This window comes from Calypte anna, chromosome 1, assembly GCF_003957555.1.
Source record: "Calypte anna isolate BGI_N300 chromosome 1, bCalAnn1_v1.p, whole genome shotgun sequence".
In the NCBI taxonomy this organism is placed as follows: Eukaryota; Metazoa; Chordata; class Aves; order Apodiformes; family Trochilidae; genus Calypte; species Calypte anna.
In genome coordinates this window covers 36,368,733-36,382,969 of record NC_044244.1, presented here as the reverse complement: position 1 = coordinate 36,382,969, position 14,237 = coordinate 36,368,733, and the positions used below count along the sequence as shown (strand labels likewise).

The 14,237-nt window shown below is 40.5% G+C and overlaps 1 protein-coding gene across 2 annotated transcripts in view; it reads left to right on the top strand.

The window, feature by feature from the left end:
• Positions 1 to 14,237, top strand: part of VWF (von Willebrand factor) — a 133,649-nt gene that overhangs the window by 37,290 nt on the left and 82,122 nt on the right. For both annotated transcript variants that reach the window (XM_030444075.1, XM_030444083.1), the window contains 5 exons: positions 1,036 to 1,231; positions 2,095 to 2,310; positions 8,276 to 8,516; positions 9,359 to 9,453; positions 10,677 to 10,837. In XM_030444075.1, the coding sequence (XP_030299935.1) occupies positions 1,036 to 1,231; positions 2,095 to 2,310; positions 8,276 to 8,516; positions 9,359 to 9,453; positions 10,677 to 10,837 (909 nt within the window). The remainder of the gene's footprint in view (positions 1 to 1,035; positions 1,232 to 2,094; positions 2,311 to 8,275; positions 8,517 to 9,358; positions 9,454 to 10,676; positions 10,838 to 14,237) is intronic.

Genomic DNA, 14,237 nt, shown 5'->3' with positions numbered 1-14,237 from the left:
GGGAGTATTAGGTTACATTTTGAAGAATGTTATTATTTTTAATTAAACAGAAAGGCATTTTTCTTCAAAAAAAATGTCTTTTTTGAGCTTTTTTGATCCTGTTTCATTGATAACTCTCACCAACCTTGTTAAGGCAGTACTTCAGTAAATATATACAGAGAGCAGCTGTAGCATTAAAGCACTGAATCAGTTCCTGAGGACAGTTGGTAGCAATTGAGATGTACCAGATCTTTACTTCTCATAGAAACTGGCAGTTCTTACTAGAATAAAAAATAGGGGTGCCTTTGTGTTGCGGATGTTGCTTAGGAGATTTCTCCCTGTTTGCCTCTAAGTTTAGAGTCCCATTTCAGATGTTCCTTGATTTGCAGGAAGAATAATGGAGGGTGAAAAGTACATCTTTAATGTGGGTTGTTTGCAATGCTTGTTTTAGGGTATTATAATTTCCTCTAGGCAGAAGAAGGCTCTAATGTGAGGCAATGAAGCTTTAGGGGTAGCAGTTTCTTCCTTATCTTATTAATGATCCTTAAGATTGAGGGAAACAACTCCTCCAACAAAACAAAGTCGCTGTTTTGTGACAAAGCTATCTGCTTAAATTTCTATTTTCAAATTTTCTTTTAAAATGTGAAATAGTTTCAGGTGCCATCTCTTTTCCCAAATTACCAATGGAAATATAATCATCTTGCTACACTAAAAAATGCAACCCCTGTTGTTGCCCAGTTAATTTATATGAATGAAGGAGAAAGCAGGGAAAGATGAAACTGTACTCCTGGTCAAGGTATTTTTCTTCAAGTTATCCCCAGTTACCACCTGAATTTATCAATGTACCATGTAAAAATTGGCCTGCTGATAGTAAAAAGAGCGTTTTTGTTAGAAGTTTAAAAATGTAATACAATGAAATTGTGTCTGTAGTATATGAATGTGTATTGAAGAACTTCCGTGATTGTTAAATTGTAAATAGTTCATTCTTTAGAAAAATCTTGCCATAAAGTGGGGACCTATTCTGAAGGATGACCTGGCTAATGTTGTGCTCCTTAGCTGTCTCCAGTTTATTCTGAAAGGATTTGCGGGCTGTGTGGAAATTACAATGGCAACCAAGGGGATGATTTCCTTGCACCTTCTGGCATGGTGGAAGCTCTTCTGGAAGATTTTGGAAACTCCTGGAAGCTCAATGCAGACTGCCAAGACTTGTTAAAACAAGACAGTGACCCTTGCAACCTCAATCCTCGTTTAGGTACTGATCTCCATCCAAAGTTAACATGTGCAGCAAACTGTGCTCTTCCATTTTACGTAATAAAAAAAAATAAAAATAAAGAAAATAAAAATAAAGGCAAGGAGAAGAAGCTAGTGTTGCTTAAATTACCAGTGGGATGGCTGTAATGTCTTCTAAAAAACCACAAAGAAATCCCAACCAGGGAGAGACACTGATTGAGGCAGGCTTCCTAAGGAAAAAGTAATGTTTTGTGAAAATTGAAAACAATCATCAGTAATGTAAGGTCATGCTGCATAGAAAACACGTCTCCTTCGCACCTTTCTCCTTATACCTTATACACTTTTACTGATTTCTTGACTCCCTTCTTTTACTGCAATCCATCAGGCAGCCTTTCTTTTTCCCTCCATATTTTTCGTTGTCCTGGTTGGACAGAGCAAGCAGTGGTGATTCATGAGTGTGGTACAGCCTAGAAGGTTTAATTTTGCAAATATAAATGCAGCAGAAAGCAGAGACCCTGCAAAAGGAAGAACAGCACATGAAAGTAGTGCTAACAGATTGTAAACCCATTTTTTCTCCTTGATTTGTTTTACTAGTTAAACAATATTCTTGTCATGAAGCTCATGACTTTTGATATTGTTTTATTCCTACTTCATCCTATTTTATTCTTCTCTGTGTTTTGGGGTTTTTTTAACAAAAGCAAAAAGAGAATGCTTACTATGTCTCATTTAGCTTTTCTTGTATTCCTACTTCATTCTATTTTGTCCTTCTCTGTGTTTTGGGGGTTTTTTAACAAAAGAAAAAAGAGAATGCTTACTATGTCTCATTTAGCTTTTCTTGTAAGGAACTGATTGATTCAGTGCAAGCATCTAATTTTCTCTTTTTAGCCAAATACTCTGAGGACTCCTGCTCAGTTTTGATGTCTTCTGCATTTGAACCCTGCCACCATGAAGTCAGCCCCTCTCCCTATGTGAAGAACTGTCGCTTTGATGTTTGCTCCTGCTCCAATGGCAAGGATTGCCTGTGCTCTGCTATTGCTAATTACGCAGCAGCCTGTGCCAGGAAGAACATCCTGGTCCAGTGGAGAGCACCTGACTTCTGCCGTAAGTGAAATCCTCCTAAAGCCCACTTCTTTTCTCGTGTCAAAGGAATTTCTTGGCAAGATGAGAGAAATGAAACACGAGGTGACTTCTGCAAGGTGCCAAATATTTCTTGCGGAAATTATGAGAGAGTGTATCTTTCCTCCACTCTAGCTAGGATACAAAAAGTGTTCACAGAGACTGTTTAGCACTGGAGGAGTGAAGTATTCACCTGATATACCTCAGCAGACCTTGTGATTTGGTTTGTACTTTCAGCTGCATTTAAATTTCAGCTATTCACCTGGAAACTTTCTGAATATCCCAGGGTGGGAGTCTCTAAGGGGTTTGAAGTAATTTATGAATTAATTTTTTGGTACCTCATTTCAGGACCCAAGCTCCCCAGCTCCTGACCTTGCCAGGGACTCCTGACTTTAACTGAAGTCAAGGTTATGTAGGAATCACAAAGGCAGGTATTCAGTTAAAGTGGTATTGTAGGACAGAATGATACAAGTATAGGCAAACATATCAGGACCTCTGGCAGTCTTCTGGTACAACCTCTTCTCATAGTAGGGCTAATTACAGCAGATTTCTGGGATCTTGTCTGGACAAATTCTGAATGTCTCCCAAAACCTCTCTGGCATCTCTCTCTCTTAGCAGTTTGATCATCATCCTCTCAGTTCAGAGGTCTGAGATCTATGCCAGATCTCATTTTGTGTAGATCATTCAGCTAGTGGATGAACATAACTTTGCTAAGCACATATGAGCTCCTTCCCTTCTGCTTGTAAATTCTAGTATGATGTAGCAGCTTGTTCAAGGTGAGATTCTGAACCTTGACCGACAAGCCATGGGTGAGACATAACTGAGCTAGGCAAACAAGAACTTTTTGGAAATTTGTGTAGACATTTAACTCCTATGAGAGTAATTTCTGATGCTTTTACTTCTGAGCTGAGTTTTGAATTTCCCTGAGAGAAATTTGTTTGCAGCATGCCACCTGTAGTAACTGTCAACCCTTGTGCAAAAGCTTGCAGTGTAGGAGATGAGAATGTTGCAAGAGGATAGAACAAAAATCCAGACTGCAGGTTTGGGTTACAGAGGTGGGATAACAAAAAAGAGGATGCTTCAGCCTAGTGCAAGTTTAATAGACAAACTACTAAGAAGCTGGAGCAAAAGATGCCAGTATCTTTTGTTTCTCTTGTTTCTTTGTTAGGCCTATGTGGTAGAAAAAAATCCATTGTAGTGGAGTTGTGATGGAAAATAGATACAATTTCCCATAGATATTTGTGAAATGGGTGTTTTTCCATTTTCCTGATGAACTTTGCGATTAAGGAAAGAAGATAATTGAAAAATTTGGGGAAAACCTTGTATGCCTGGCAGCCCTCCAGGTCAGTTCTGCTATTCCTTCCCAAACAGAGGGTGGGAAAAACATTTATAAACAGAGTGTGATGAAAGTGGAAGAGAGAGAGAGAGAGAAAGAGAAGTCACTGGCCTTCCACGTGGTAGGATATGTACCTGTAAGGTCAGTGACTACAGATTCTGCAGTGTGGAGAGTATTTACTGCAAATGAGGACAAAACCAGTTTATGCTAAACTGTGGCATGGTTTCATAATATTTTACCTAATTTATGTAAATGTTCAGATAGTGGAGCAATAATATAATAAAAATTCTTTTAAAAATGTGCAGGTCTGGAGGCTGAAAGAAAGAGCAGTGATAATGCACCATCGTTCTTTCTGTAATTGAACAAGTCAATTTTCACAATTAATCTTTAATAGTGCAGAGCTGCTTCCTCTTCTCTGAGCATTACAGAGCCCTTGATGCTCTCATAAAGTGATGATTTCCCTGACTGCAGATCCATCACTCCCCATTAAATAATCCCCATGCCCCAGACATCTCCTGTCACATGAGGGAGAACGATCCCCCTTTTAATGGGCTAAAGATGTGAATGTGCAGGTTGTGTAATTTGTGCTGATGGCCCAGTGGACTGAACAAATGCTTGGTCAACGGAGATTTTCTTCCTTGGGAAATGACTTGACAGGACCAGTTTTCTTGGTATGAAGTGGGTAAGTGGCAGGGAGGGAAGCTGTCAGCATAGCACAGCAGTTCTGCTGCCTGCCAAGCTAACAAGCACATTCGTCTCCCACCTCTTTGACACTGTTTCAGCTGCAGTTTGACTGTTTTAAGAGCTGACTCCTACCCCTGCAGCCCACTGTCAATATGCAGCAGAGCCAGTCTCTCCGTGCTGTGTGGAAGGAGCAGATAGGCCATGCTGTGAAGTGCTGTCTCTCTCATGGACATTCATATGAACGAGAAAGGGTAAAAAACTGTCTGGATGGCTGGGACTAAAGAGTGGTTGGGAGTGACTGGAATTAAATCCAATTGGAGCGGATCACAAGGGATGTTCCCCAGTGCTCAGTATTTTGGACAGTTTTATTTAATATCTTTATCAATTATCTGGACGAGGGGATCAAGTTCACCCTCCTTAAGTTTGCAGATGACACCAAGCTGGGTGGGAGTCTTGATCTGCTTGAAGAATAGAGGGATCCATACAGTCTGGATCAATGGGTCAAGACCTATTGTATGAGATTTAACAAGGCCAAGTGTTGGGTCCTGCACCTGGGTCACAACTCCATGCAATATTATAGCCCTGGGGAAGAGTGACTGGTGGAAAAGGATACGGTGGTATTGGACAGCAGCCTTCTGAATATGAGCCAGCAGTGTGCCCAGGTGGCCAAGGAGGCAAACAGCATCTTGGCCTGTATCAGATAATAGTGTGGTCAGCAGGAGTAGGGAAGTGATGGTGCCCCTGTACTCAGCACTGGTGAGGCTGCACCTCAAGTACTGTGTTCAGTTCTGGGCCCCTCACTACAAGAAGGACACTGAGGTGCTGGAACATGTCCAGAGAAAGGCAACGAAGCTGGTGAGAGGTCTAGAGAACAGGTCTTACAAGGAGTGTCTGAGGCAGCTGAGTTATTTAGTATGGAGAAAAGGAGACTTAAAGGGACACCTTATTGCACACTACCACTACCTGAAAGGAGGTTGTTGTGGGGTTTGGTGGGAGTTGACCTCTCCTCCCAGGTACCAAGTTGATGCTATGAGAAGGGACATCCTCAGGCTGTACCAGGGGAAGTTTAGATTGGATACTAGGAGAAATTTCTTCACCAAAAGATTTGTCAAGCACTGGAGCAGGCTGCCCAGAGATGTTGCTGAGTTGCCGCCTCTGAAGGTGTTTAAAAGATGTGTAGATGTGGTGCTTAGGGACATGGTTTAGTGATGGACTTGGCAGTATTGGTTTTTATGTTGGTCTCAATGATCTTAAAGGAATTTTCCAGCCTAAGCATTTCTATGATGCTGTGTCTCATGTATGTACATATGTGTGTATGTATTGTGACAACGGGGAATCAGTCTCTAGAACCCTATATTGTTCTGGAGGTTTCAGGACCTGTTCATAAGCCCACTCTTTCCCTTAATGTGGTGGTACTGGGGTAATTTATTGTCTTTGCCTGGCCTCAGTGAGAAGAATTTCTGGGGATAAATCCATGAGTGGGGAGTATGGAATTAATGGCAGGCTCTGAGGATCATTTGAGGATGACTGCATTCCATGGTGGAGATCAGCATGCCAGCTGGAGAAGCTGTGTTAAATGTGGTACTAACAGGGTGTGTCTTCACCCAGAGCCTCTGACCTCCTGTGACAGCATTTTCGTCTTGAGCCACCAGAGAAACTGGCCAGGATTTATGCTTCTCTCACTCTCTTTTAATACGCCCATAGGAAGCTGGATCAACTTTCTGATGGATAGAGATTTTTCCAATACTTTCCCAATATTTACCATTTTATCCATGGAACAGGCTGTACTTCAGATCACAGCACGGAGCTGTTTTGGTTCTATAACAGGCATCCATAGAGACTGGATGCACCTCGCCTTTTCCTCTCATTTTCCTGGCAATAGCGGGATGTTTTGTTTTTTTTTTATAGTGACAGTTTATTACACAGTGTGCAGACAACAGTCCCCTCCCAGGTCAGTTGTCTTGCCTTTTAACTGTTAAAAACAGATGTTGCTGAGAACATATTGGGCTTGGAGAGTGAACATGCCATTGGTAGCAAAACTGGAATAATGGGGGTTGTTTCTAAAATCCTGGGGAGTACATGCACAGATGAGTTACAAAGCTTTATCTAAAAAAGAGGATCCACTACAAATTTATCCCTACAAATTTATCCACTACAAATTTATTTATTGCCTAGAAAGGAGGTCAGGATGCTGGATTCAGTTACCTTACTCTGTTTGAATTGTGAAACTCTAGTGAACTGGTGTACCTGCCTGAAATCTGCCAAACCAGTTCTTCATTTCCAAAGGTTCCTGTATAGGAAATCAAAGTTTTGGCTGGGGCTTCATGGTCTTCCTGCTTGCACATGCGTTCAGTCTTGAAAGTTACATTTAAAATGGTCCTCAGCCCTGGGTTGTGTCTGTTCAGTACTTGATTGACTGCAAAGGTCGCATTTATGTAAATCAGAAGTTCTGTGAATAGCTGCCAGACTCTTGTAACTGTGAGTGAGTCTATAATCTATTTAGTTTTGAGTTAGGAACGATTTACTCTGCCTACAATGTGTTGATGAGCACACATAAATTTCTTGGGCTGTGTTGTCAAAGGTACATAAAATACTTCGGGCACGAGTCCCAAACTTGAGAAACCTTTATTAAAGAAGGCTTCAAGTCATCCTAGGTGCCTCTGGGCTGCATCCTAAAGTCAGGCCCTTGCAGTCCCACATATGGGTCTTCAGATGCCATAGCAGAAGTGGAGAAAATGGTGGTGCAACCATAACTCTTCAGAATGTACAAGTAGTTCTGTGTTTCTGAAGATTTTTGTAAAAGTAAGTATTAGACACTGGTCAGCATTCAGGCTTTGCTCTAGGCCAGGCTGTGGAGCTATGGAGCCACAGGTTTTCTGGCTTTTCTTTTACTGCCATTGGTGCTGCAGTTCCCAGGGGTGTGCACTCACGGAAGAGGGGGTAGGGATTATCCTATCTTTCTGCAGGGATGACAAGAGGAAGAGCTTTCTCTGTAACCCCGTGATCTTGGTTTTAGCACAGTACAAATGTGCCAGCTTTTATTTGCAGCTGTTTCCCTCACTCTGCTGAACATCCTACCTCATCACTACAACTCTGTCTGTTTGCTTTGGAAGGTTACTACCAATTACAAGTTTTGTAAACCTTGGTTTACAGAGCCCTGTTGAAAGCCCTTAATAATACTAACTTGTTCCCTCATCTTCCAAAATGTCTTGTCATAGCTGCCACCTAGTGCTGATGTTGATGTATGCAGAGGAGATTGTCTCAAAATCAGAATTAGAAACAAGTGGAAGTTTTATAAAGAAGCCAAAAGTACTCCAAAGACGATAGTTATGTCTCCATAAAAATGAATTAATTATTAAAAAATCGTTTTTTAAGGTACTCAAGGTCTGTCTCCATGATCACTAAATGACTTTATTATTTGCACCTGTTTCCACCAAAACCACCGAAAAGAGCTTCTGGGATGTGAAGTTATAAATGATTTTAAACCTGCTTATCAAGGCAGAATTCTACATTTCTCTGTATTTTGAACAAATTTTCCCTAGCCATGTAGCAAAGGAACAGAAGTGTGAATGTGTACATGACACTTGCAATGGTTCTAACTTACAGAAACAGAGGTCAGACAGAACCCATGTTCTAGTGCTGGATAAAATGTTGTGGATGGATTTCCATTGCAGAGATTGTAACCTAATCCTATAATTTATTGGAAACTGCATGTAGTAACGTTTTGCCAGTGTGTATATTTGTATGTATATGTATATATGTATATAGGCAGTGCACTAAGCTTCACTGATTCTGCAGAGTTAAAGAGAGAGAGTGTAACACATGCCTCCATCAATGAGTAAATTGAGTAAATAGATTCCCAGTCTGGTTTGGGCAGACTTTAGTTGGCTTTTGATCAGAATTCTCCCTGATGTTCCCATCATTCAACAGCAATGACCTGTCCTGAAGGCCAAGTGTACCGACAGTGTGGGATGCCCTGCAACCAGACCTGCAGATCTCTGTCCTACCCAGATGAGGACTGTGATGAACACTGTGTAGAAGGATGCTACTGTCCCCCCGGGCACTACCTCGATGAGCATGAGCAGTGTGTGCCAAAGTCCCACTGCTCTTGTTATTATGATGGGGAGATCTTCCAGCCAGAGGACATCTTTTCAGATCATCACAGTATGTGGTACGTGCAATGTTTGCAATTCATCCTTATGTGCTGGAGCTCAGAAATTTTTGGATAGCCTGTGTGGTTAAAAGGTTCATTTTGTCAGTTCCTTTGCTGAAACTAGTTTGAAAGAGGGCAAGATTTTGCTTCCAACAAACTGAATGGTGTGTTTTGCTGTTCCATCTCTAACCATATAATTCCTGATACCACCCTGGATAGAAACAAGACTAAGCTCTGTTCTGCAAACAGTTTCTGCCAGTTTGAAATGGAGTTTACTGAAAATAGCTACTTCGTTGGCTTTTAAAATGTCACTTTCATGTACTTTCATTTCTGAAATGCTAAAACCTAATAACCTCTATTAAAGACACGAATATTAAAGTGTTCCTAGTTGGTACACCGAGTAGTGGTACACTGAGAGTAGGAATGTAACTGCCTGCTGGGCAGCTCCTGACAAGCCCAGCAAGCCCGACAAGCCTGACTTTTCCCAGTTTTGGGAAAAGTGTCTTCTCCTCTTCCTTTCTACCACAGAAGTCAGAAGTTGCAGTCACTAAGTGGTCCGCTACCTCTCCACAGCAGACTTGTCTGCTATCTTACCCAGGTTTATGCCTGCACAGATGCATTGGATGCAGCAGTACAGGACTAGCATACAGCTGGGCTACCATGCCAGTATGTCACAGTAAGCATCATAATGAAGGTTTGCCTTTAAGGTTGATAAGCACAGTGGATGGAGAGCAAGAGATCACCCTGAGTGAGAGTTGTAATTTTAGCATGCTGACAAGTTGCCTGTGGGCCTGTCTGAAAGCAACAGCATGAGTGAAAGCTGAATGTCACTTGTTAATTATAAACTCTGTTTTTCTTAGCTATTGTGAAAATGGTTTCATGCACTGCACTACAAATGGAGTTCCTGGTGCCTTCCTGCCAGATGTTTTTGCTGATGAGAGGCCATCTGCTAGAAGTTAGTATACTTTAAAGCATTAATATTTTTTCTACATTTTATTTTTTTTTTTCTTTCTCCTCTTCAGTCTTATTAAAATCTAGGATAGGGATCAAGTGCTACAATTTGCAGAGATGTTGTGACTCTTTTTCTAACCTTTTCCTCGTTACAGGTTAGAAACAAAATGTTCCTGTAGGAGTGTCTCATTGTGTCCCACCTCCCAAAATTGTAGTTAGACACTAAAGGCTGTCTTTAGGTGAAAAGGTTAAGGAGTCCCTTGGCTGTGATCTGAGGCTCCAGTTGCTCTTTGGGGATCACACAACACTAGTAACCAGCCAGCTTTATACCTGCTGCTTATGACAAGCAGGTTTCAAACTCTCCTTTCTGGTGCAGACGAAGCTTTTTGTGGCTTGGAGGTCAGAGGTGCTGCCAAGCACCAGTGTGCCCTTCAGCCACCAGGAATCTTGTCAGTAAAACTTTCCAGAGGCTGACAATTGGCTTGCAAAGCTGGGCACTACACTGAAAATCAGGACATCAGCAGTCTAGGTTTTTGAGGAGCTTTAGAGACTGAAATGGGAAAAAGAGGGTCTGTGTTGATCACCAGCAACAGTGTCACTGGATGGGCCTTGCTGCTCTTCAGGTGAAGCCTTCTAGGTGTGTATCTCACCAAACTTTTGCTGCAATGTTATTAAAACATATTTTTCCTGATACTAGTGTGTTAAGACTTGCAAAACCTCAGAGGGGCATATTTCTAGCATGGCTTCAAATAATAGCCTGGAGTTCCTTAGGAAATTCTGACCTCTGCGAAGCTGAGCCCTTAAAAAGGTTTGAAAACTTTGAGTTTAAGCTAGCGGCATTTTTATAAACAGTCACCCATGTGTTGAAAGTGAGTCAAAACACAGCAATATGTGGTGCTTTTACTTCTCAGAACTTTCTTTCTGTGCTAACACTGGTAGCATAGACTGCCTATAGATTGAAATGTTTTATGCAAAACTGTGCTTGTAGTCCTAGAGCAACCTGGAACTGAATCCTTGTGCAGCTCCTTTTCCTAGCTGAGGTCACTTCATGAAGTGGGAGGATGGGGAGTTTTACCTTTAAAATGTCACGCATGGTGGTGTAGTGACATCTATCCATTCTGAACTATTTTTCTAACAAAAATATTGATTCATCCTTTAGGAAAATACTGTGCTAACAATACTTGACTTCTAATTACTTTTTCTGTAATTATTTATTTTTTTTTTAAGTAAAAAGGAGCTTAGCATGCAGATACCCCATGGAAAGATTTATCTGTCCTGCAAACAACCCAAGAGCTGAAGGGTTGGAGTGTGCCAAGACTTGTCAGAACTATGACTTGGAGTGCATCAGCCCTGGCTGCGTATCTGGATGCCTCTGTCCAAAAGGGATGGTAAGCAGGGTTCTCTTTGTTTTCTTGCCTCATTTTTTTCCTATCATTGTTCTTGCAGCTTGGAAATATGAGGTTGTGAAATACTGACTCTGCCAAATTGTGGCTGGTTTAAAGTGTGTTTATTAGTATGTCTTCAGAGAAGGTAAAGTTTATTTTATAAAAGTAATTGATAATCAATTTTTTTTTTTTTAAATAGTAAAATGAGTTCGTTGTCCACTAGATGACAGTATGGTTCAATCTTCCAGCAAGCTATAATTGCTTGTTCTTGTTGGCTTCCCATGCGGCAGGGAGTGAGAATGACAAGTTATACATTTCTCAAAGCCACAATGGGAGAAGCCACTGTACAGAAGATTTTGTAGTAACCATGCCCGTGCAAAGGCAGGATTAAGCTCGGTGCTTTCACATGTGGGTGCCCTTTGCCATGCACTAGACTCCTGCATTGTGACTCCACAGGACCTGTCAGCTTGTTGTCAAAGAGCAGCTTCCTCCTCATCACCACTAGGTACCTAACCAGGATGGTTTGGGGGAGGCCTTTCCCTTGTTTCTGAGTGCTGCAATGGGCCTTGGTTCTCCCAGTATCGGATAGCAAAGATGGCAGGATTTGGGATGGTGACGAGGTTCTCTTTTCCATCCTGCCTCTCTCTGCATTACAGACCCTGGGCACACTGAGGGAAAGTGCTGCAAAGTTACATGGTCTGTTTCCCAGACTTGTACCAACAGAGCTGAGCAATAAAGGGACTGGAAAAAAGTATTTCTTTTACTGGTTAGTCACCTTTATTGGTGTTCTGTAATCCTGCTTAATTTACAAGCAGTCCTGGAGGTGCTGCTGTTTGTGGGGATGACTGTGGGAAGTAACAGATTACTGAACATTTATGGGAAAAAAAATTTGAACATCATTCTGGAAGATTCTGTGCCTGTTTATTTTTTTTTTCCTTTTACAGAGGTGCAATATCATATAAAAATGATGAATAATTATGGATAACTTATAAAAAAAAAATCTTCTTGCTTCTGTAAAATGGTTCATACTATCAGGAAACAAAATCAAAGATACATAACTTATGTAAAAACTTTAGTACAATTTACAAGTGTAGGTAGCAGTTAATATGTAATTAAGTGCAACACTAACCCTACATATATAAAGACATATTTATAGATGAGTTAGCTGATTTATAAATCTCAAAGCAATCCATAGTCTAAAGTCTTTATTCACAAATTGCTGACCAATTTGGAATTACATATCTGAAAAGTAATTTAAAAAATAATTATCAGAGGTTGTTCATGAACATGATGCTGCAGTTGGCTATATTTGAATTAAAAAACTTGCTGTGGTGAGAAACTGCTAATCAATCAATTATTTCCCTAGTCAGAAAATGCAGACAAAACCTAATTTATTTCAACTGAAAAATAAGTTTTCCAGTTCACCTTGACTTAATATTTTACATTCTTTTGATTTCTTGAAAATAAGAATGTTAAATATGTTGAGAAAACTAATTATTTTTTTTGTTTGTCTTTGATCATCTGCAGAATGGGAAATTCTCCATACTTGTCACCCTTATGCAGAACAGATAAAATAAATCATAACATATGTGCAGAAGTGTGGGAAAAATTATTCTTTCTCAGATTAGTTTACTGCAATCCAGTTGTTTTTTCCCAATTGGAAAATAGTAATAAACATACAAATGGAGTGTTAACCACCTTTCTGGGGAAAATGAGGAGCACGACAATCAGACAGCACAAAATACAGGCACTTCAAAAGTAGAAAATGTATTTTTTTCAATTTCCATCGACTGAATCAAAATTAAGGTTTAAAATTGAAATGAAACAATTTTTAGTATTCTGGCTGCTGAATTAAAACTATTATACTTTAGTAGAAAAAAAAACCCATCCAAACAAAAGCCACACACAACTTTTTAATAGTAAAAGTTTGGAAGGTTTTTTCTCCTCCAGACTGTTTTCAGCAGGAATTTATAAAAGAGTTCTATTTTGGGTTTCTTACTAGCTCTGTTGTATATTCTTTAGTGTAGGCTTGTTCTATGTAATAACATGAATCTTCGTGAGGAGATGGATACCAGTTTTCTGGTATGTGCATCCACCCAATGATTATGCTTTATAAAACAAACCTAAGAAGCAAACAGGTAGCAAAAGAAAGAAAAGGCAAGTGTGAAAACAATACATTTTGACTGGTCTATCCTAACATGTTTTTGGCTTGTGTTTGTCTGCACAGTAATGATGATAGGCTGTTTTAGTTAAAACAGGTCAGTTACTGGGTTTGGATCTCATTCCCTTCTTTTGCTTAATCCTTTAGTCTTTTATACTTATGGCTGACTTTCTGCTGAAGCCCTCAGGTGTATCAGGAGGAACAGAGTGAAAATCTGATCTTCCCTTGACAGCAAGATGTTCATCAAAATTGTGTGGACCCAGAGAGATTAAAATTCACCCTCATCAAGGCAGAGTTGAGAGGAGAAGAATCTTAAAGTTCTGAAATTGTGATGCTGTCTTTCCTTTTGCAAGATTTGTCAGAGCTTAGCAATTAATAAGACAGAGCAAGGAAACAATGGAGATTTTTGTCAGATTCCCAGATGTAGTGTGTGTCTTCAGCTAGTCAACCACTTATAATCCCATGAACGTGCTCTCAGGGACATCATCTTATGGGTGTGAGATGATGTGAAGAGCAACTGTTCTCATTACAATCCTCTGCCTCTTCTTGTGGTTGCCTCCCCAGCTCCTCATGTATCCCACCACCTTGCGCTCTCAGGACTGGTAGATGCCCTGTATTAAATGCTGTGTATTGATGGAATTGTGTGAATAATGTCACTGGCCCAGCAGTGCCACATGGTATGGTACTCAACACACTTGTAACACAGCATGGCATCAGGCTGCCAGATCCACCAGCATTTGGATGTGGAGTCAAGATAACCAGTAGATTGTGTGTCAGTATAACCAAAATCATCGAGTTGACTTTTGCAGCAAAAAGCGACATGGCCAAAGACTTCTTTGAGTATTTATATCCAGATTTCTTAAATCCTACCCACCTACTCTGCAGTATTCAGACAAGGCAGTCTTCTCAGTCACTGGATGAGCAGCTGCTGCACTGCAGCTTCATATAGTACCTATATGTTTATGATGGAAGTATTTATATCAGTTTATTAAGTTTTTAGGGTTGAGGATAGTCTGTGACTAGTTTCATGTCTATGTGTGAGGGAGCTGGTAGAAGATGTCTTAATGCTCGTCTTGCTAAAACCACATCTAATACCAGGTTTTGTACCCAGACTGGCTCTCTGTGTTGCAGAATTTTGACCTGTGTTGCTGAACACTGGAAAAAATGAGAAATGTAGCCATAAGCATGAAGGTATTTTTTTCTTTTTTCCTGAATGCCACCAGGAAGGAAGGAAAGAATTAA